General features: G+C 40.8%; 7 protein-coding genes across 7 annotated transcripts; 4 read left to right on the forward strand and 3 right to left on the reverse strand.

Moving 5' to 3' along the window:
• Nucleotides 1-256: 256 nt before the first annotated feature.
• Nucleotides 257-1,321, reverse strand: EAE98_006056 (uncharacterized protein; the record flags this gene model as incomplete). Its single annotated transcript, XM_038953678.1, has 1 exon — nucleotides 257-1,321. One exon carries the CDS (start codon nucleotides 1,319-1,321, stop codon nucleotides 257-259), a length of 1,065 nt encoding a protein of 354 aa, XP_038810073.1.
• A 6,394-nt stretch (nucleotides 1,322-7,715) lies between these two features.
• Nucleotides 7,716-8,772, reverse strand: EAE98_006057 (uncharacterized protein; the record flags this gene model as incomplete). The annotated part of the gene is made up of 3 exons (XM_038953679.1): nucleotides 7,716-7,940; nucleotides 8,035-8,285; nucleotides 8,490-8,772. 3 exons carry the CDS (start codon nucleotides 8,770-8,772, stop codon nucleotides 7,716-7,718), a joined length of 759 nt encoding a protein of 252 aa, XP_038810074.1.
• A 652-nt stretch (nucleotides 8,773-9,424) lies between these two features.
• Nucleotides 9,425-10,813, forward strand: EAE98_006058 (uncharacterized protein; the record flags this gene model as incomplete). Its single annotated transcript, XM_038953680.1, has 3 exons — nucleotides 9,425-9,485; nucleotides 9,540-10,406; nucleotides 10,461-10,813. The coding sequence occupies 3 exons, from the start codon at nucleotides 9,425-9,427 to the stop codon at nucleotides 10,811-10,813; spliced, it is 1,281 nt and encodes a 426-aa protein (XP_038810075.1).
• A 5,083-nt stretch (nucleotides 10,814-15,896) lies between these two features.
• On the forward strand, nucleotides 15,897-16,919 carry EAE98_006059 (uncharacterized protein; the record flags this gene model as incomplete). The annotated part of the gene is made up of 1 exon (XM_038953681.1): nucleotides 15,897-16,919. One exon carries the CDS (start codon nucleotides 15,897-15,899, stop codon nucleotides 16,917-16,919), a length of 1,023 nt encoding a protein of 340 aa, XP_038810076.1.
• Nucleotides 16,920-16,936: 17 nt separating this feature from the next.
• On the forward strand, nucleotides 16,937-18,124 carry EAE98_006060 (uncharacterized protein; the record flags this gene model as incomplete). The annotated part of the gene is made up of 1 exon (XM_038953682.1): nucleotides 16,937-18,124. The coding sequence occupies one exon, from the start codon at nucleotides 16,937-16,939 to the stop codon at nucleotides 18,122-18,124; it is 1,188 nt and encodes a 395-aa protein (XP_038810077.1).
• A 2,626-nt stretch (nucleotides 18,125-20,750) lies between these two features.
• On the reverse strand, nucleotides 20,751-21,383 carry EAE98_006061 (uncharacterized protein; the record flags this gene model as incomplete). The annotated part of the gene is made up of 1 exon (XM_038953683.1): nucleotides 20,751-21,383. One exon carries the CDS (start codon nucleotides 21,381-21,383, stop codon nucleotides 20,751-20,753), a length of 633 nt encoding a protein of 210 aa, XP_038810078.1.
• Nucleotides 21,384-22,108: 725 nt separating this feature from the next.
• EAE98_006062 (uncharacterized protein) lies at nucleotides 22,109-22,735 on the forward strand (the record flags this gene model as incomplete). The annotated part of the gene is made up of 1 exon (XM_038953684.1): nucleotides 22,109-22,735. One exon carries the CDS (start codon nucleotides 22,109-22,111, stop codon nucleotides 22,733-22,735), a length of 627 nt encoding a protein of 208 aa, XP_038810079.1.
• Between the last annotated feature and the right edge of the window lies 1 nt (nucleotide 22,736).

Genomic DNA, 22,736 nt, shown 5'->3' on the forward strand with positions numbered 1-22,736 from the left:
ATTATAAATCCATGTCACATGGATGGATAAGGACAATTTTTGAACTGGAATACTTTGGGAACTAGCTAATGACTTTTCAAGAAGTCCTATCTGAGGCCCCATATTCGTTCCTATCCAACCGTCAGATGAGAATTTTGGTGCGGATCATAGAACCACATAAGCTGACGACAATGGCTGTTGAGTGTGGGTGAAAATCTTGGGGAAGTTGTTGGGTGCGCGCTTAAGAATGAAATTGTCGAATGATAGTGGACTTATCCTATGCTGATTGAAGGAGACCCTCCTCAATCTTGCAACAAGCCGCACGATATGACAATTCGTAGTCAATCTCAGATCCTCCATCGGAGGTCTGTCTATTAATATAATATCCTCGCTGCATTACGCGCCTGGTTACTCCCATCCGAGCCAGTTCCCCAATAGCTTCTACAATTTCACCCCGAGCCTCCTCCTTATTTCCCGTGAGTTCATACTTCGTGACCTTAAAACTCCATCCATAGTCCCGCGACTTGTCTATCCAGCCCTGATAACTACCTCTAAGGTTCGGGTTGATGATTTGAAGATGAACGACGATATCTTTCAAGAACGGCATGCCCTGTAATTGCTTGTGTAGCCAGTCTGTAGCAATCGAGAATTTATCAGACCAAGCGGGATCCATGAATGCCCGAAAAAAATCATGTAATTGATGTAATGCCATTTTAAGTGTTACAAGTTCTGTACACTGTTCGTGAATTTGCTTCAATAATCTTACATAATCTTCAACGGGCTTGGGGACTTCTCCAAGGCGGTAGTAATCTTGAGGAGAAGGATCGAATTCGGGAAATTCGATAACGAGGTGACGAAGAAGCTTTGCGTTAGGAACACCAATTTGTCTTAAAAAATGAGCAAAAGCTGCATCGGTAGTGGGTAGTAGTTGTGTAGGGCAGATGCCAACCAAATTGAAAACCGGATTGGAGTAAAGATATGATGTGGCTTCACTGTGTATTTTTTTGTTTGCACGAAGAAGTGCGGTATGAAGACCATAGTTCTTATCAAGATGCAAGGCCAGCGATGGAGACGGTCCAGTTTGGAATGAGATCGGTTCGGTGAAGATAAAGTATTCATCATAGATCATGCGTCGGATTTCAAGTGACAAGTCGAGGAAGCCGACAGGAGAATTCGAAGATCTTTTGAATGAGGATGAGGTCGGCTCATGTTTTTCTGAATGATGGGGGGTTGAAGTCTTACTCCGGGTGTCTTCTCTTTGTTGGGAAGTATCTGATGATTCTTCATGCACCCCGACTTGTTCCTTATTGTTATAAACAATAATCGCAGTAGGAGGATCCATGACTAGTTGTTGATGGCCAGTATTGTGTGAGGCTGTGTGATACCAAAGTTTCTGGAAGTTGAAAGACCTTTGAGAGTAGCACTTTGGGAGTGCAAGAACTGATCTGTTTGTAGATTTGTTAAATTTAAATATCCTTAAAGTTTCTAAGACAGATTACCTACCTGGCAGGACGTTAGGGACTGTGGTGCGAAAGATACAAGAGGAAGTGGTGTTTGAAATTGGTGTGGATTTCGAGAAAGGTAAAGTGTTTGTGGAGGAAGTATTAGAAGGAAAAGCTTACCAGTGCCACTACTGCTTACTTTGTAATACTTGCCAAGGTACAGCTGTAAAAGTGGGGCTGAATTTTCTTCTTCTTTCTTTTTTTCAAAATCCATCATTAGCTCATTCAATACAAAGCTGTATAAGTGAATACGCCATCCCGTAACTCCGTCGTTCACATAGCAACCATATAAGATTTCAAAAATTCTACATCTCATCTCAACAAAACACGAAGTCAGGTTAGCTCAATGATGTCGAAGTACTGATCCAGCCCAAGACACAATGAAATATGTTATCATTCAGCATCAGGCCACGTGTTGAAGTTGATTTGGAAGCCAAAGAGAAGCAAGAGCCTCAAGATACTCAAGACAAGAAAAACTTTTTTTGTGAAAAGCACAAACCGGTTCTCCTCTAATCCACCATTCGTCCAAGGTGCGACGAATGACATTTTTGCAATTTTCGAATGGAGAGCTAAAACCTCGCAGAGTGTTAAATTGTTCATCAGATGAGGAGATTCTATTTCAAGAGAAATGCGCTCTTGATATCGGAGGACTGGACTAATAATTTGCCCACGGGTCTCTCGTCTAATCCTTTACTTATTAACTATGGCTTCACTTCGTGTCCCAAAATCGACCCGGGTAACGAGGACCACAAATAATGTACAAAAGTATCTCATTTACCTGAACTACAATCAAAAAATTTGACAACCATCATATTGAAATATCCAACTAAACCCTCACATTCAAAATTTATAGGCACCGACTACTCGCCAAATCAGACATGCGCAACAAAGAAAGCCACGCGAGTTGTATGTGACCTTCTTTGAATCTAAGACAAGGCTTTTAATTAGACAGTACGACGACACGGTAAGTAGAATATGAGATGGCGAGAACCCTGGCAGGTATGTTCGATCTCTATAAAATCTTAACTTACATATTGATCGCCAATGTGTAGTAGCATCTCTGATAATGGGATTAATGAGGGGCTCTTTCTGTTTCTATTGATTTCCGAGCGCTGTGAATATAGTGAGGGTATGAGTAGAGTGGTTGGAAAAGAGATAAAAGGGGAGATTCAAGTGCATTTCTAGGCATTTGTGGAAAAAGGGCCAGATTGAAATCTCTCGGACTTTATGCATGTTGAAAAGAGTGCGAAAAAGTGCAATGTCGGAAGAATATGGACTAGGCGTGGTTTTGAACTTTGGGTGATTGCGGCCAGCGTTTATAGGATATTTACGCCCGAAATTGGGGTGAGTTCAGATAGCGAGCAGGCTTTAGATGGATCAGATGTTACTGTATAGAAAGGAGCGGATATTTCGACGACAGAGGACAGAGGACACTGTTTCAAAAATATTCAGGATAGTTTTAAATAGATTCTTATGGACTGCATGAGAGATTCAGGGATGTATATCCAATGAGCTTCTTGCCTTACCAGACAACAATTTCGGAAGCGACAACATAATCAAACAAACAATCCGCGCCTATGTGTCTTCAACGCCAGTAATTAGCTGCGACGACGACAATGACAAGAACTATATCTTGATAGTTCGAGCCCGCTCCCTGATGTACTCAATCGTGAACAATCGGGTATTCATGCACAAATCAGGCAACCTGAATCAACGCTTGTTACTTTGGTGTAGTCTCTGGCGCAATTTACTTTGGGTGCATGGAGACAGCGAGAATTATATACTTAGCAATGCAAGAAACACCTTAAATTTCCCCCCGCCTTGTTCCTAAGCGAGCGACACGAGCTCTTTATTACACTAGCGCCTACTCCCAGAAGAGCTTCTCGAAGGCCCACATCCCATCTATCATTATAAAAACATACCAGAGAGCCAAGAGTGAGGAGTGCAATATATTAATTAACTAGAAAAATTCATATTTTCAATGGCGCATGAGACGAGAACAGAACAAGCAAATTTCTTATGCCTAAGAAAATTATCCGTCATATTCACCCGTATGAGAATGAGAATGGAAGGGTGTAAGAATTCGTTCTATAAGCTGATAATTTATAGCAATAGAATCGAGGGAAGTGACAACAATCGCAAGATCGACGTGATTCGGGGAAGACTGACGACGGGAACTTAGATCAAGTTCCGGTGCAATGGGTTAACTTGTTGGACAACACTTCTCTGGTAATATCGAATATACAGGAAATTTAATAGGTATGAATGCGTCATCATTGTATTGGAAAAGAGGAATGCCCACAAACTATAATGTCTCGGAGTGACAGAAGGACTTCTTTATATAGGTACCAAGAGGAAGACTGTTCGCTAAGTGAGAGATGTACGCGGTTCGTGTATAATAAGTCAGTGAATGAATTGTCGATCGATCTTGGAGTCCACTCTGGTAATCTCAGATTAGCTGTTTGAATCAATTGGAGGAAGATGACGTGTTAAAACTCCTGTGAATACGAGCAGTCCAATTCCCAAATATAAGAAGCACCGAATATCTTCCTGTTCAATTTCCCCATCAAAGAGGATCAGTTCTCAAAGAAAGATTTTTTTCAATGTGTAAAGAACATGAAAATAAGTAATTTTACCTGGTTGCGAGTATTCTTCCTCCCATGCATTGTATTTTTCTTTGCTCTAGTGGATCGACAAGAAAAGTTTCCTGGCGGTATTGCTGATGTGAATGCGTAAACGAAAATTGTCTCTAATTCAAACTCAACGACAATAGATCCCCGGTCAGCGACAATAAAAAGTGGCATCTTCCACCAATATTTTCAAATCAAGACGTGAATAACCTCTGTTGAAGTCCCCCAAGAGAGTTCTAGAATAAATAATTCATCACCGACATTCCCCTTGCCGAGTCTCCTAAGTCGGAGGTGTCAATCTATGCTGTATACTGTTTGTGAATCAATAAGGGGGATGTTTATATGTATACCCCAATATTGGAAAGAGGTCTCATCTTGATTGTGGACATGAAGAGAAAAGAGAGGTGAATTGAGAGTGAGGGGTATGACCCCCACCAAACCCCAACTATAGAGAACATCTCTACCGTACAAGATCGACCTCATACTCCGAAGTATCACGATATCAGCTATTAAATAGTATAGATATTTTCCGCTTCTTACCTGAAGTAAGTATATTCCAGAAATCGATTTCACAAATAGGCAGTAAGAACGAAGCTATCTCCCAAGATTCAGACCCAAACAGTCTTTTAAGTTGGTGTGACTCTCAAATAATAACCAAACACACTGATAGAATCTGACCCTAGAGTTTCCAAATACATTTTTGAGTGTGATCACAATCTACAATCTATCACAGCGTGAATTTTTGAATGACAATGACACTCAAAACTTAACGGAGAAGAAAGTACTGGGTAATCGACAACAAATTTTCTCATCCCTCCACGAAAGGTTCTCCACGGTGATCTCGAATTTCTACTCCTTGACTGGTTATATCCATATCCTGAGATCCATAAGCTAGAATAGTAATGTAGAGAGTAAGTCATGCTGAATTGACAGACCGTTTCAATACATTTTCTTGTTTTTCTTCCTGTCGCCATGGGGATGGTGAAGATAATATTGTACTATGGTTCACACTATTGTTATATTGCTTCAGGTTCTAAAAGCTAGCGCTACGAAACGTATATGGTAAAGTGAATACAAGAAATTAACTTACCGTACATGATGAAGGCACTAAAGATAACGCAATCTCCTTCACTCAATCAATCCTCATATCCATTCTTCTTCACCACCCAGCATTTCACCTATTACTCTCTCAATACTAGCGTTAGGTGTCTCTCTACTCAAGCGAGAAATCTCAAGGCAGGTGGTGATATAAATACAGCCGAAATGCTAAGAGTACTAGGTAAACAGTAAATAAGAAGTGAGCGACTCTAACAAAGGAGATAATGAAGAAGGATTTATAAACAAAAGGCTCTCATTATTTGCAATCTCCCAATCATTAAGTCTTAATAGTCGATAGTACGAATGAATTACATTCCGAGGAATTGAGTTTGTGGTAGTTTTGACAACGAAAACAGGTAGATTACTATTGAATTTCTGACAGATACGTACAGCACAAAATTCTTGGCAACAGTGAGAACATATCATAAACCAAGGGTAGTAGTGATTGGATATTACGAATGGAATCGATTGTATCTACAGATTTTCCAACCCATTCAGATGCATTCCTTCGACGGTATAAAACCTCTCACTAAAACACTGCGTCATCTTGAAATTTCTAGTCAACCATCTTTCTAAAAGTTAGTGGCTTTAGTGGTCAGAAAAGTGGTACTATGTATATATGCCTCTCATTCTGATTTTTTTCGTGTATCAAGAGATGTAGTGCAAAAGTATCGGAGTAGGACTGAGGAGTGTGGATCGATGATTCACAACATCGATTTGCTTAACGAGGTGAATAAGGAGTATAATCGTCTAATCTCCCTGAAAACTCGAGTCGGCTAATCTCAGACAGACTTTTTTCACACACTGATTTGTAGTTTTCGAGGTATAAAATAACCTCCTCATCAACTTCGAAACGATAGACAACTCTGGTGAGCAGTAAAGAGAATATTCAAGAGCTGGAAAGTAGAAATTTGGAAATTCATTTGACTCTTCGACTCTCTGAGACTTCTGAAAAATGAAGAGGAAATAGAAAGCTATAATTGATCCTGAAGAGATATTACGGTATGGCGAGAGCACGAAAGTTGATCAAGACAAAGTAACAACACCGCTCACCAACAATCAAAATTCTCAACGACAGCATGACGTGGAAACTCCTCAACAGAGTAGCACCACAATCCACCCAAAGCCAGAGAAAGAAGGAAAAACTCCACATCTCATACGCTTCCGAGAATTCTCTAGTCCCTGAAAATGAAGGTCTCTAGCGTAGATAACACTCTGTTTCTACAATCTAGTTGGTAGCAGCCGTTTTTATCTTTTTTGGGGATCGATTCATGATCTCAGAAATCACGACTTCTTCTCCAAAGGGCCCCGCATTATATATCTCCTAATAGCTCACAATACTACCCATCTAATTCACCTACTCTTTATTCCTCACCCTAAAAAACCCATCTCAACCCTATAAACTCCCCTCCTATTTCCCCTTAGAAACCATCCAGTAAATCCTCCAAACACACTTGTAAAGAATCATTGAACTTCTTTCTCCCCTCCATCTCTATCTCTATCTCCATCTCCCTCTCTATTCCACCTCTACTCCTCACTCCTCACTCCTCGATCCTCACTCTGCCTGCTTCACCTCTCAATACCATCAAGCATCCATCCCTTCCCACTCAACTATCCATCCTTTCGCCAACCATATCCCAAAAATCCAAGAATTCCGCGCCGACAATAAACAATTCCAAAATATCCATTTAAAAATAAAGCCCTAAATCCACAATAACTCCCTCCCCTCCCCCCCTCAAAATCAACCAACAACAAATCAGTATAGCGCAATCTCAATATGTATAGTTTGAATGAAATACAAGAGTAAACTGAGATTTTTTGGAGGGGGTGAGGGGTTGCGTTTAGGGATTTGGATTATTGGGAGGGTGAGTGTTTGTATTCTTTTTTTCTGGGGGATGGATGGATATGGATATGAATATGGAGAGAAGCAGAGAAAAGGAAATATCCACGCCAACAACGACGACAACAACCTCATCGGTAAACAACCCCCATCGGTAAACAACCCCCATCGGTAAACAACTACTTCATCATTAAACTACTAGAATCCTTCAATCCTCGACACCAAATAGTCTTCCACAAACAATATACAACATCCCGCATGAGGAGATTCCACTAGATGAGCGACCGACGTATGAGTTGCTGATTCGCGATATATATTTTGGAAAGTATAGGAAGGTGAGGAACTTTCTTAGAAGAATGAAAGAGGGGGAGGGTGTCCACTTTGAGCCCCACCAGTTCACTTCGTATTAATGATCTTGCAAAGTAACACGCACGTACATACATACAATCTCCAGCACAGGTAAAAAGAACCAATCCACCAATCAAATCAAAAAGCTTTCTCATTCTATGGTATAATCCCCGCAGACAAAATTCACAACCACGAATTAATCAGATTTCCAGATCTCAAATGACCAACACCAAGCAAGCAAAACCCATTTGAAAATGTCCAAAAGATTTCTCATCTTCTTCGCAATCAATCATACATCCACACAATTTTCAAATCCCTTTAAAGCTCAGACTTGGCGTCATTCAAAGCCTCTGTGACTGCTTTCTCCAAAGCCTCTGGTTTGGTGGTGGAAGCCCATCTTTGCTTGACCTTTCCATCTCTACCGACTAACCACTTTTCGAAATTCCACTTGACGCGTTGAAGACCGAGGAGACCTGGTTTTTCTGATTTGAGCCATTGGAAGAGAGGAGCGGCATTATCGCCATTTACGTCGATTTTTTTCATCTGTGTATTAATTGTTAGTAAAAGTTCCAATTGATTCAATGTCAAGAATAGATGGCATGTCATAATCCAAAGAAGGAGTATGCAGAGAACGTACAATTGGGAAAGAGACACCATAGTTAATTTGACAGAAACTTTGAATTTCCTCATCAGAACCGGGATCTTGACCTCCAAATTGATTACAAGGAAAACCCAAGATGACAAAATCATCACCGTGCTTCTCCTTCATATCTTTGTATAATTTCTCGAGTCCTTCATATTGAGGAGTGAAACCACATTTGGAAGCTGTATTGACAATTAAGAGGACTTTGCCTTTGTATTCTGAGAGGGGTGTTGGTTCGCCTTTTTCTGTAAGGAGATGGGTGGTTAGTATAATGATGGTGAAGATTACTCGTGTGCGAACATGAGGGGTAGGATGTATGCAAGAATGGGATGAGATGCAATGGGATGCGGTGGGATGCGGTGGGATGATGTGCCATGGATTGCGATGGAATGCGACGAGATGTTATGCGATGCAATGTGATGCAAAGTAATGCGGAAAAGAAAACATACTATTCAAAGGTTCAAACTCGTAAATGGTAGCTGCGGACGACATGGTGATATTTCTGATATGTTGTTGCACGTAATTTTGGGAATGTTTTTTGAAAGTTAAATCTGTTTTGCGTGATGTCCAAATATTGGATGATGAGGTACTTCGTCGAGAGAATGCGACGAAGAGGTATGAGAGAGAAGAGAAAGGAGAAGAAGATTGGAAATGTGAGGGGAAGTGGGTTTTATGAAGGAATCGTATTGATCGAATCGCTTTGGATTGGAAGTGTGTGTGTATGGGTATCATAAAGAGATGGGATGACGTTTGAAGAAGGGGAATATTTGTAAGAAAATGAAGGCTCTGGAGGTCTAGATGGTACAGCTTTTGTATGGGATTGTGAGGGGTCTGAGAGGGTTTTGAGGTTAGACCGTGTGAATTTGAGGCAAGGGAAGGAATTTCGGATTTATTTTGATGCCGTGGAGGAATTAGAGAATGGAGAGATTTCATTGGTTGGAATTAGTAAATTGTAAAGTTTACCTGAGTATAAAGTGGAGAAATCAACATTTATTCCGAGGTTAGATTAGCAAATATAGCGGGGAATGCCGAAGATGAAAACAGTATGGTGAAGCGGCAAAAAAGCATCAAGCACTCGAAACATTAGTAGCTAGTAAGTATTCTCACGTGGAATGGAATGACTAGGGGACCACTAGAAACTTATTAATTATTAGTCATCAACCAGCTAGTATTTGACTGGCTGACTACTCACTTAGCTGACTAAGTAAGCCCAGCTTAGACCACATCGGGCTAAGATAAGGGTCTTATCTGACTCTAGCTCACGCCTTTCTCAAGCCTTTCTCAAGCTACCATAGCACGGCTACTCAGGACCTGTCCATCCTGAAACTCTATTTGTATAAACATTGTTATGCTCAAGAAACAATCCGAGCACTTGATTCGAACAATGGCAACGGCAACTTCTCCAACTTCTCCTACGGAAACGAAAAGAAATATTGTAATTATTGGCATGTTATTCTCTGCTTCTTCAATCATCACCTCATCATTCTAACTCTCAACAGGTGGTGGAATTATTGGTTGTACATCTGCCTATTACCTCACTCGCCACCCCTCATATAACCCCTCTACAACAAAAATTACCATCATCGAAGCTCAATCCATCGCATCAGCAGCTTCCGGAAAAGCAGGTGGATTGCTTGCATTATGGGCACGCCCAGCAGCAATTGTACCACTTTCATACAAACTTCATGCCGAACTGGCAAAAGAACATGATGGGGCAAAAAGATGGGGTTATCGTCAATTGCATTGTGGTTCCATAGGAGCCAAGGCACGACTTATCTCGGAAGCCGATCCTAAAGAACCAACTGAAAATGAAGGAGAAGCTTGGAAAAAGTTACCCAAAACCGATATGAAGAAACAAAAGAAATATCAGGGAGATGATATTCCAACGACTTTAGATTGGTTCGAAAATGATAATCTAAAATGGTATTCGGAAATGGGAACTCCAGAGACCACAGCACAAGTACATCCATATCAATTCACAACTTCCATGGCAGATTTGGCGGTGGAAAAGGGAGTCGAAATTATTTATGGTTCGGTTACCGCAATTGATTACACGGGGAATCATGTAAAGGGTGTTACTTATGAAGACAAGGAGACGAAACATATTCACATGTTACCTGCGAATGATGTCATATTATCTGCGGGTCCTTGGACCAGTCATGTATGGCCAGAAGCACCAATTACTTCACAAAGAGCGCATAGTGTTGTGATTGAAGCAGAAGTATCTCCTTGGGCAGTCTTTACAGAAATCGATTTACCAAAGGGATTTGGAAGAAAAAGTGAAGATGGAGCAAAGAAGAGAAAACATGATAAGATGGTCAATCCAGAGATGTATGCTAGACCTGATGGAACAGTATATGCTTGCGGTATGTATTTCTTCATTCATCCTTTTTGATTGGTATTGACGAATAAATGTACAGGTGAAGGAGATGAGAGAATTCCTCTCCCTAAATCTTCAAATTTAGTCGTATGCGATGAATCTAGTTGTGATGATATTCTAGATTACGTAGGATCTATATCCGATCCTTTGCGAAAAGGAAAAGTCCTAGCCAGACAAGCATGTTATCTACCATTAGCTAGTAGTGGTGGCGGTCCTCTCATTGGACATACGGGTATCCGAGGACTTTTTCTCGCAGCAGGACATACATGTTGGGGTATTCAAAATAGTTGTGCAACTGGAAAATTGATGAGTGAATTTGTATTTGAAGGGGAAGCAAAGAGTGCAGACATTCACAGTTTGGATCCAAGAAAGTTTTTGGGTAATGAAGATTAACTGGCTTAGCAAAGGGGAATGGCAAAGGCTAGGTAGGTATCTAGAAGTAGGTATTTAATGAAATAAATATACGATTATCTTTTTTTCTTGGTAATTACTAGAGTACATGAAGAAGGAATTTTAAAACTTCTGAAGAGAATTTTGCGATTGAGGTATATGATTTATTTTCAAGGTCTTGGTTTTTTGGTGAGGTGTTTGTGGGGATGGGAGGGGGGGATACTTGGTTGGTGTATATGTGTGTATATGTGTATTGTATCCGCGGATTTCTAACCGAATTTTGCGATTGATGGGCGGTTAATGGGCGGCGAAGAGCGGGACATTAAAGAAGAAATAAAGATTTGACGAGTAAATGCGTAATTCAATGTATTCCAAGGTTCTTTGGGATATATGGGGAAAGGAACGGGGAGAGGAGGGGAGAGGAGGGTATATATATATAAATATAAATATCGTTCGCAGAAGGGGTAGATTGATAATTGATATTATTGTACAATGTGGATCACCAGGATGGGATATGACGAATAGGGAATACAGCGCTGCTGGGTTGTGGGTTTTGGGTTTGCTTAGGTACTTTTTGGGTGGGAGTTTGGGGTGGAGGGGAGTTTGGGTTTGATTTCGTGGGGGAGGGGGATTGATGGAGGGGATTGATGGGGGAGGGGGATTGATGGAGGGGATTGATGGAGATTTGGAGAGCATTTTAGGGTTAGGGATGGTGTTTTTTTGTGGATGGTGTTTTTTATTGATGATTACTAGGTAATTTCATCGTTACCGTATTGTATTTGCTGTGGATATCTGTTTCGAAACTTTTCCTGTCGTTCGTGGAAATTCTTCATTGTTGAAATTTAGATTGGATAGAATTGGTTGGTTGGTGAATATTTCGTGAAATGAAATTGAGGATCGGTAGGTAGGTAGTTCTTTCTGGGGTATCGTATCGAGGGTATCGTATCGTATTGTGATTTGAGACAGCAGGCAAAATATCTTTTGACGTTACCACCTTCAATACGATTGCGTTTCTTGTTGGTATGTTTATCTTGGGGGTTGGGGAGTTGGGGAGTTGGGACTTTATATAGGAGCACGGAGGGGGAAAATTAGGAGGGCTGTAGTGGGATGGATGGATTGGTTAGTCCGAGTGAATCTGGGGGGGGGGGCTCGAGTGGAATGTTGGGCGGCATGTGATGGAGTTAGATTAGTGGAGATGAGATTGTGATTGGAGGTTTTGAAGAACGTAAGGGAGATATTCGAAAATGGGAAATGTCAATCTGGGTAAGGTGCTAGGTGTTTCTCCATGTATGATCCTCCATTCCTATACATGTTGTAATGAGATGCTAGCGGCGCCTCCGTTGTTGGTGGATTGTTTCTTTCTTTTCACACTCTAACTTGGCTGTTATGTTGTAGAGATTTCAGTTACTCGAGAACTGCTGATAGACAGACATACAATGAAGTTAAGTTTTGGTTCGGATATATCTAGTCAGGAGAATAAGTTCAGGGACCCAGAGGATGGAGAGTGAAATTTCACACGGATACATATCCCGAGACGGGCTTTGCTCAGATTAGATGATTTAGGCTCGATTTCACTTCGGCTGTATTTTTGTGGAGAATAAAATTGGTTTAGAGTGGAATGATCAACTTCAGTGAAAAAATTCGGATTTCAAAAGTGGGGACGGGGGAAAGAGTTTGGGGAAATCGCGACGCATATATACTTGAGTTTCTTTGGTGTTTAAAGCTTCAATTAAAGAATAGTACAAATGCTGGTATAGTGGTCATGCGGCTTTGGAATTTCTGTCACCCGTCGTCAAGTTGTGGGGGTGCACTCGCATTGCGGAGGTTTTGCTCAGAACATTTGGAGGCTTGTTAAAAGTTTTTCTTCTTTGCCGTCGTCGTCAACTGTGTTACATCTTTCAATGGTAGCAAGAACTTGTCATAAATCACGCTCTCAGTTACTGTCATTCATTAATAATGACTGTCAAAAAAAACGAATCTTTGCCCTTTATTCAAACATCTCGCTTATTTTAACGAGAATTTTCTGTGAGGGATGAAGGGACTCGGCATTCTGGAAGTGATAGATAGGACCTGTCCTATTGCTGCATGTTCGGTAGAGATTGAATTATTATTTTATAGCTTCGGTAAGCTGATTCCTATTGGATGCAGTGAGAAGTCTTTGGTTTATTCGTCTCCTACTTCAATTTGTTTGTGGTATATATAGAAGACAGAAACGAAATCTTTCATCTGCTCTCTCTCAATTTCTAAATTCTTGCCGGGTGGTGAATACATCCACAGTTTCGGCAACTTTCTTTTGAATCAGGTGATACAAAGCTTGCAATCCGCACATCGAGTAGACTATTATTGATTCACTCACCGAATACACAACCCTTTCCCGAAATCCTTAAGACCAGGTGTATAGTATTGTCGAGGATTAAAGCAATTCTGCTACTCTAGAGTAAAAGACTGAGCGCAGAAGGTAGGACGACATGGGGGAATATGGCGAGTGGATTAAAGATGCGTTTGAATTGGGCAAGACGAACGTGAAGTTCTTAACCAACTCTTGATCAGAGATTTTCTTTCATCGCCGTGAATCTTTATTTTTGCATGTAAATATGTTTTCTCATCATCGAATATGAGCACTGTCGAAGAATCCTAATAATCACGATCATAGTTTGAAGTCACAACCTTCATTCCGACCATGAATGTTCGAGCCTAAACCCTCCTGACTTGAGAATAAAAAATCTGTACTTCATATCAATGTGTGCTGATTAAAAGTCTTCAAGTATACCCCAATAGTATGGTGGCAAGCTTCTTCATGCTTTTATCTTGATAGTTGGGTGATTAAGATTATTCAGTCTTTATATACACTGAAGTTGGAAGACTGGGGGGGCGGAGGCTGAAGTGAAGAGTGGGGCAGGATATTGCGGAATATTTTTGAATCTTCTTGGTTGAGTTTTGACAGTAAAATGGTAGATTGACCTTATTAAGCGGCTAGTAGGGATTTTCGGAAAATTCAATTAAAATCATTACAGATCCGCACTACCAGTGGGAGTCTCAGCTCAGCACTGTACTTCTGGGGAAGGAAACAAGATCATACTTAGATTCTTTCGCTTAAATTAAGGAGGCCCGCTTTATAGAGAATTGGGACGTACTTAAGAACTCAGGCGAACAACGTTCTTCTTTCTACCAGAAAGCGCTTTTAACTCAGTCCTTGAATGCCAATATTATATTTGAATCTCTTTCTGTAATTAGATTTACATTTCCTGATATTTTGTATAGCTTTTTGGGGGTTGATCAGATGAGCTAAATTTTCAGTTGTGTTCTACCTCTTCATTGAAAAGTCAATAATAGATGCTGTTATTCAGATCTTCAATCTCATGCCTTGTGAATCAAATTTTCTTGGCATTTCTGTATCTGGCGCTGACTTATGCCACCCTCTTGCTTTAGATGATACCCAGCCCTGTACGAATTCAAGGTTTACTCATTCTTGGATCCTTGAAGTTTAAGGATAATAAGTCTTCATAGTGTTGTGAATTCTTGGAATTGACAGTTGTACTGTTTACATGATAATGTGATAGGATTGGGTGTAGGATGGATCGAAGTCTTGCTGCTGAGTTTTCCATACAGTGAGTGAATCTGCAGGTTAGACTTCTCAATGACAAGTTGAGCTTGGAACCATGATTCAATAACAAATTGTGTATTCACCCATTAGATAAATACCTCTCACAAAATTCTCAATGAGTCAATTCGAGTGAGCTGTTGTGGATCCGTAGAAAAGCTAGACACTTGAGAGTTTGATATTCTCTATAAAGTTTCTTTCATTGAGAAATAGCCCAGGAAGAAGATACATCTACAAAAAATCTCACTTAATATATTTCAACCCCATTAGTTAGTTCCAATATCTTTGTCAGCTCTTTTTGGCTGCATTTCTATTCAAAAACTCATCCTTATAAACAATACAAGATGAAACTAAGCTTTTAAAACTTCTTAATCAAATCATCTGTATAAGATTGTACGTATCAATATAGCTCATAGCTCGAAAGCCTAGAAGTTTGAGATCCAATTGAAACTAAAAAATATGATATGATTCTGAGCCTTAATATAACTGCCGACATACATTTCTTCTAAAATAAATAGTTTTAACTGGAATGTAATTGATTGGGTCGCTCTCAGACTGACAATGTAAATATTAAAACACCAGAAGAGAGAACTGGAAGCTTGCCGTAGGAGGAAAGTGTCATCGAAAAAACTGATTATTACAATAAGATCTTTGAATTATTCATATTCGTATTCTCCAACTTGGTTCACAGTGTGTTGAAACCGAAAGAAAAATACAAACTGAACACCTCAAATAGATAGATGAGAGAATCCGAAAAGAAAGAATGATGGAATGGGAGAACCAATTTTATCATCTGAAACAATGGAATAGAGAAAAAGATAAGAGAGTGATATGAAGATGTTTTGAATTAGATGATGAATTTCTAGCGGTTTGGATATAATCTAGAGCCTAACAAGCTATCTCATCACGAGTACTTGCAAAACGTGACAATGCGAATCAACTTGTACCGGGATAATTTTATCCACAAGGCTGTGTTTCGTAAAATTGGTGATCTTTAGATATCTTATTAATGAAGTGCATGTCTGGTAATACAACTTAAGAGTAAATTTCTCACTGCTTACACGAGCTCCAATCGTCCATCCACAGGTGCAGCTCTATGCCCCTTTTCTTGGAATGGGCACACTTCGATGCATTGGCAACAAAGTCGTTGGGAAATTTTATGCGGCAAAGTATATACAATTTCTATGCCCCTCTCCTGCATTTCGTGGGGGATTTTATCTGCAAGAGAAACATTTCCTCATAACTCGGACAAACATATTTTACTTCGTTCTTCTTTGATTGCGAGAATATGTTTAAAATGCCGCTATGATCTTACCTACAGACTCTCAAAAGACTGGACTGGCCCTACCAAGCCTGAATTCAGATTTAGTCACTGTTTACTTTAAGCCTCACAATCTATTCAAATTCATCAATTGATTCTCAACCTCTAGGATCAATATTGTGGAAATCTTTGCTTTCCTTTCAAACTTTGAAACTTTTTTCGAAATGTCCGATCAGAGCACCGAGAATACGGTGGCAACTCATCCGAGCCTCCCTAGCCTGGATTTCGGCGAAATCGATATCACTCCACCAAGCTTAAGACGTCAATCTCGGCCTCAGAGCAAACCGATAGGTCACGAGTTTGAATCGATACCGCAACTTCCTTCCTCATTCAGCGATGCATCTTCTCTTCTAGATTCCAGTAGTCGTACATCGGATATAGCTATCAAATCGATCTCATCGCGATCCCAAGCAAAAATCCATGATGTTCGCCAGTGTTTGATGGAGTATTATGTTGACTGGAAGTGGGAATTCTTTGCAAGCGTTATCGTTATTGCTTGTCCATGCATCATTGTTGCGACACTATACCCAAATGCCGGAAAGCCTTTACCAGAGTGGCCGTTCCAAATATCAATCAACACACTTCCATCTATCTATGGTCTTGTGTTCAAAACGTGTCTGACTTTTATTGTCGCTTCGTGCATTGGACAACTTCAGTGGTTTTGGTTTTCTTCCCGTCGTCCACTTTACGACATCGTTTGTTATGATAGAGCTACTCGTGGACCATGGGGCTCCATCCAGTTATTGTTCTCTGGGCATATTCGGAATCCACTGACTGGACTTGGTGCCATGATATTGATAGCTGCGGTCGCTATTGATCCTTTGATTCAGCAACTGGTTTTGCCATACGATTGCGAGGTAGCAACACCAAATATTGAGGCGACTTTGCCCAGAACCTTTCAGTTTGACAAGATACACAGCAAAATGACGGACCCTACTTCCGGATTACCAATTAAATCTGCAATATACGCCCCAGAAGACTGGATGACCTGGCAATGTACAACAGGAAACTGCACATTTTCAGACACATATGGAACACTGGCATACTGCAGCAGCTGTGAAGAGATATCGGATAAACTCATCTTCGAGACTACCTGTTATGATGGAAATGCCAAAACTAATGTTACTTCCGAAACAGAATATTGTGACGGAGTTTTAGACTCTATCACAACAACCAAATTCTCATAGGAGATTCTTGGATTACCATGACGATTAGCGATGTAACCAGCAATGAAAGTGATGACCCCGACCAACCCTTGGCAAGATCGATGATTTCCAGTATACTAAATCGCCCCGGTGAGATAGTCTACATCATAGTTCCGAGGACTGTAGATCCTACTAAAAGAATAGATCCAGAGTCATCGAGGCCTTGGATAGATGGTAATATGACAGTGGCATCAAATCCTTGGCGACTCCAAGGATATGGTGCAGCAGTATGTTCGCTACAGCCATGTATCCGCAATTACAAGGCGAGCATTAACGGAACTCGACTTACTGAACACTCGATCTCCAGCAGTCCAACTGACTCCTGGGGCTTTAGTTCAGGAGGCAATAATGAAACCGGTGAAGGATGGAATTGGAACGGAATGATTGATACACACTGTATATCGGAAGGTGAAAGGGACGGATTGTCAGAACAAGGCTATAAATTTGACAGTTCTTCACGATGGCTTGCTTTCAACAGGTCTTTCATCCCGTCTCAAGTTGAAGATGACATAGTATCATCCCTTTTTTCACACCATTGCTTATATATGGCAAATATGTTGGGCGGAAATTCATTATTATATGATTTCATGCACGACAACTTCCAGGGCGATGCATCAAGCTCGAGACTAAATTTTGGAATTCATGGAGAAAATAATAGGACAACTTCATTTGATGGATTGGTCGGTCCTCGAATGATGTTGGACTTGTATAATAATGGCTACATTGAATTTGAACATGTACAGGAAACATTTTCAAACATTTCAGACATAATCACGGCTTGGATACAAACACATGGGAACAGTACTTTTTCAGATCCCGCTGTTGGGAAAGTCCTACACTATGCAACATGTTTGCGCGTTCAATGGTCGTGGATAGCATTTCCAGCAACCTTGGCAGTACTTTCACTGGTCTGTCTCGTGGCTGTGATTACCGTTATGGATAGACAGCAAGTACCAGTATGGAAATCCTCACCGTTGGCATTGATCATGAGAGGATCAAACACAGAGTTTTGGTGCAAACCTACCGCCGACGCGATGGAGGAAATGTCTAAGGAGATCACTGTCATTCTTATAAAAGGGTCTGATCCACAAATACAGGTTGTGCGAAAAGATTTCGGGCTCGTGGATATGGCTCACAGAGGAAGAAATAATTCGAATCAAACTCTGAAGGACAATGTGCCAGAATGATCTGTCTCCAGGTACCCACGATGCTATGCAGGATAAATTATTCAATTAGTTGTTATCCGTTTTGACTCACCTTGAAGCGGGTAGACCAAACAAAATGCAAGGGCTACCGAACAACAACATTTGGCAAGAACAGATAAAAATTTCACAAAATCGCATTCCGCGCCAAAAGATGGAGACAGAAAGAATCGAACTTCCCTCTCACACACTCACGGTAGAATCTTCCAACTGCCTCAGGGTCAAGGTACGACTCATTTTCATAAATCTTTTCAATCTTCGGAATCACACTGAGAGGCGTGTATTCTACCACTGAACTATATCTCCTATCGAATTTGTCTGATGGACGTTCATATTGGTTACGTAAATGGGATGAGTGGATGTGGATAACTTTGATCTGGGAGTGGGTATGAATATTATGGTTGTGGAAGGAGCACTCGACCTTGTGGTAGAAGACGGAAGGTGATGGATAATCTGAAAATTATTATACAGTTTATGAACATGGGTGCAACTCCTGAAGACACTTCACAAGTCATATAGTTTTGAGTGAATACTGCCACTCTCTGCAAATACCAATACTGATACCCATAAAAGGATCTGCCCTTCGCTATATAAATGTCTCCAGACGGTCAATTTCCATATCCCTTTGTTCTCGTAGCAACTTGCATTTCGAAGCAGGGTGACCATTTTGAGAAGGTTTTAGAATGAATGCAAAGCGCGGAGATTTAATATTCTGTTCCAGGTGTTGTTTAGTACCGTACTTTACTCAAGCTACTGAAAGATCATCGTTTTCTTTTGATTGTTGTTCAATATTCGTATCCTATGGCATTTTCATCGCCGAAATGTAACTACTATTGTCGATTTCATGCACTGTCACGCTTTTCATATCAGCTACCCCTCTCTATACTTATTCCTCTGAAGCAAGTAATAGGAAACCAGTAAAAACGAAGTGCCTTCCGAAACTCCGACCTCGACGTTTTTACAGCACGGAAAATCCGAAAACCCCATTTTCTTGGTGAACTTTTTTCGTCCATTGTATAGCCATTAAGAAAAGAGAAGAATGTCTCTTTTATATCCTTTGGAAATGACGGAAATACGCATCAAGATAGGAGATAGGGTAAATCAAGGACAACAGGTTGATGCAAAATTAGTGTCCTTGGAAGAAACAGAATTGCGACAAATCAAGCGGAAGTACTACTTTTGACTTTCCACCGAAGGCTAAGAGTGAATTCCTGCCAACAAGTCCGTTAATTTGTCCTCATATCTGTATATAACTCTCCAACATTGCCACTGTGATAGAGACCGCAGAGAGACTAGCTAACAACATTACAAATACGCACTTGTTGCTTTGAGTCCAGAAAAGAGAGAATGAATGTGCTTAAGAGGTCTAGTTTCTGGCTAATGGCTACAATTATTTTGGAGTGACTTGGGCATTGTATGATAGTATGATAATCACTCATTGTTGTCACTTATGACTCTCTATTGCCACTAGATTCCCGTTTTACGAGATGAAAATAATCGATCAAACATTCCTCTCCGCGCTGGGGGCAATGATATTTCTCAGTGTTTGAGACACCATGTTGAGTAGGAGTGCTTTAAAATATAACAATCTACAACTTCACCACTGACTCCTAGTCAATCTGCGTTCGCTGGATTAATGTTGCTTGTTCCATACAAAGAGTCTCTTTGATAGCTTTTATAGGCGTTCCTCCAGCATCTGAGGAATAGAATAGTGGGCGAACTAGTATTCGTGGCAGTTGGTATATATTATGGGTCCAAACATGAGAGAATTCACTCGAATTCATATCAAATTTACTAAATCAAGGCAGACCGGAGTCTCACTAGAGATATATATAATTGAACTTTGGCTTTTGTAAGAAGGTATTGCCGTGCAGTGATGAAACTAATTCCAAGAAAGGGCTGGTTTATCGAGGCGAAAAGACTTCATCAACTCTCCGTTACAGATTAGATTAAAGCGCAAGACTGCTAGTTGAACTATCGTGGAAACACAATAGGTCTATTTTTACTGCCATAGTGTTTTTTTTTTTGGTGTTGTTGCATCTTTCTCTGTTGCCGTTCTTGTCAAACTACTCATGCTTTCAGCAACTATGGTGTTCGAAATAGACGCTGAACGACAACATGACATAGTCCATAACAATATTTTGAGGCCCATAAGTGCTGTTCATACTAGTGTGGGTATATTGGTTACACACCTCTTAAACCATCCATTGAATCAGGTGAGAAAAGGTAGTTGCCCATCAGTTGCCACGGCAAGGAAATTAGCTTTTTTGAAGATGTAATAAAAACAAAGGAAGAAGCGCAATTGGGTCTTAAATACTTGAATTTGGAGAGCTACAAACGGTAGAAGCACTAGAGAAATAAAGGAATGTTTCGACAAGACACTACTTGCGGACCATGTCATCCCACGTGGACTCAGTCCTGATTATGATAAATTTTATCCGAGACATATTGAGCGAGGTGAATAGTCTGGCGAAGGGAGCAGTCTTGATTTTGCGGATGATTAGCATATAGTTACACTTCAGCTGTTGCTTCATCGATAATGCTCACGAACAAATAAAGCGGAGCCCAGCAAAATTGTTCAATAATGATCATGATAACAAAAACCTTTCATTCAATAATTGGACCCCGTCATCACCGCCGTAAATGCTGCCTTAACTTCACTACCCATCGGTCTTCCAGTTTCTTGGGCCAATATAGGTCGTTCCATCGCTCCAGTATACCCACTACCAACACTCAAACTCGTCATTGTCCCAATTTCCACCTCTGCTTCTCCCATAATCTGATGATGTGGTACATCCTCAATCACAGGCCAACAACTCCACGTCCGTTTTCCCCATCCAAACCATCGATCTCCAGTGGTACATCCCCCAATATCTCTACTCTCAGGTGTAATATAACATTCTCCCCATCGCTCCCCATTTCTCTCAATATATGCATCTTCCGAGAAGTAGTTGTGGAACCGCAAATTGGTTAGATTGCCTCGTGTGAATTGAGGATGCGAAATTGAGAAGTTGGCGGCGTCTGATACGTCAATTGCTGTTCGACACCATTCTGGTGTTGTTGATTTTGGTGATTCTGCTACTTCTTTGGAGACGGATGGAGGGGATGGTGTCCATGCCAAGAAATGCATGGAAGGCGGGTAGAATACATGGCCGATATATATTGGTTCAACATCAAGTATCGTTTTCGCAGACGCTGAAAGAAAAAGAGGATACAAAGCTGCAAGCGCAAAAGGAACTTTCATCTTGACGTTGACTTCTTCAAAATATTGCAAACGACAGGAAAACAGATTAGAAGCTCAAAGGAATCATTCACTTGGATGAAACGTCGAGAAATTAAAGTGGTCAAGAGTGGATAACGGAAATTGAAGAAAGTGACCGTGGCCCCAAGCTTTGGTGTATATTTTTCCTCCAACGGATTAATATATCAAAAGTCTAATTTATGCTTGTTGATGGCCCGGATGTTGAGGCGAAATCCCGATATAAGTTCGGATAAGTTGCCGGTAAATAAGGAATAAGAGGAGCCAGAAGGTCAGCTGAGTGTGTGGGGCCCCGCACTCCCACTGTCTGGCGATGTGGAACTGCAACCTTGCAGTTTCAATTTTATATCACAACTTTAGCTACACATTATTCAAAGTCGCTGTCGTTGTTAGAGATAGTTGTAGATGTAGATGTTTGTGAAGTTACAAAAGGTAAAAGTTCACTGAGTTCGGACTAAAATTAACCTAGCGATGACAAATCATGATGCAGAATAGATGCTGACTCACGCCGACGATGGCGATGAGGTCGACGGCGAAACAATTCCTCTATTTGGCATACTGTGAGCTTTCACTTAAAACAATAGGTATTCTTCATGGTCCTCAATTAATCCAAAAAATCACAATTTCTATCATTTCTTTGGGACAGCACAATACTATAACCTGAGTCCAAAGTCTACCCCGCATCTCTGGCCCCCAAACTCAATTCCACCATGAATCTCACACTTCGTCCCGCAACCACTGCTGACGCAGAAGCCCTAACAAACATCTACTTCTCAGCATTTAGCACCGATGAAATATCTCTCCTCTGTTTCCCTCGCTCTCCCGTATCATGGACCTGGTGGTACAACTCCATCCTCTCCGAAATCCAAGATCCCTCATCACATTTCCTCTGCATTCAAGATTCTTCCTCTTCTACTTCAGAGATCATCTCTTACGCAAAGTGGAACGACACATCTGCTCCCGTGGCTACAGTTAACGATCTACCAGAATGGCCTCAAGGTTGTGGTGTAGAAGTTGCGAATCACTTTTTCGGGACATTGATAGAAAGACGTAGAGAGATTATGGGAGAGAGAAAACATTGGTATTTGGAGATAATAGCTACGAAGCCAGAATATCAGGGCAATGGAGCTGCGGGAAAACTCATGAGATGGGGAATAGAGAGGGCGGACGAGGACGGAGTTGAGAGTTATCTGGAGGCTAGTCCAGTTGGCAAGGAGGTTTATGAGCATTTTGGGTTTGAGGAGAAGGCGAGATTGGTGGTTCCAGTAGATGGAAAGAGTGACTTCGTGGAGTGTATGATGGTTAGACACGGGAAGAAGAAGGCGGATGGTGTATAGA

Source organism: Botrytis deweyae (assembly GCF_014898535.1).
Source record: "Botrytis deweyae strain B1 chromosome Unknown BDEW_012, whole genome shotgun sequence".
In the NCBI taxonomy this organism is placed as follows: Eukaryota; Fungi; Ascomycota; class Leotiomycetes; order Helotiales; family Sclerotiniaceae; genus Botrytis; species Botrytis deweyae.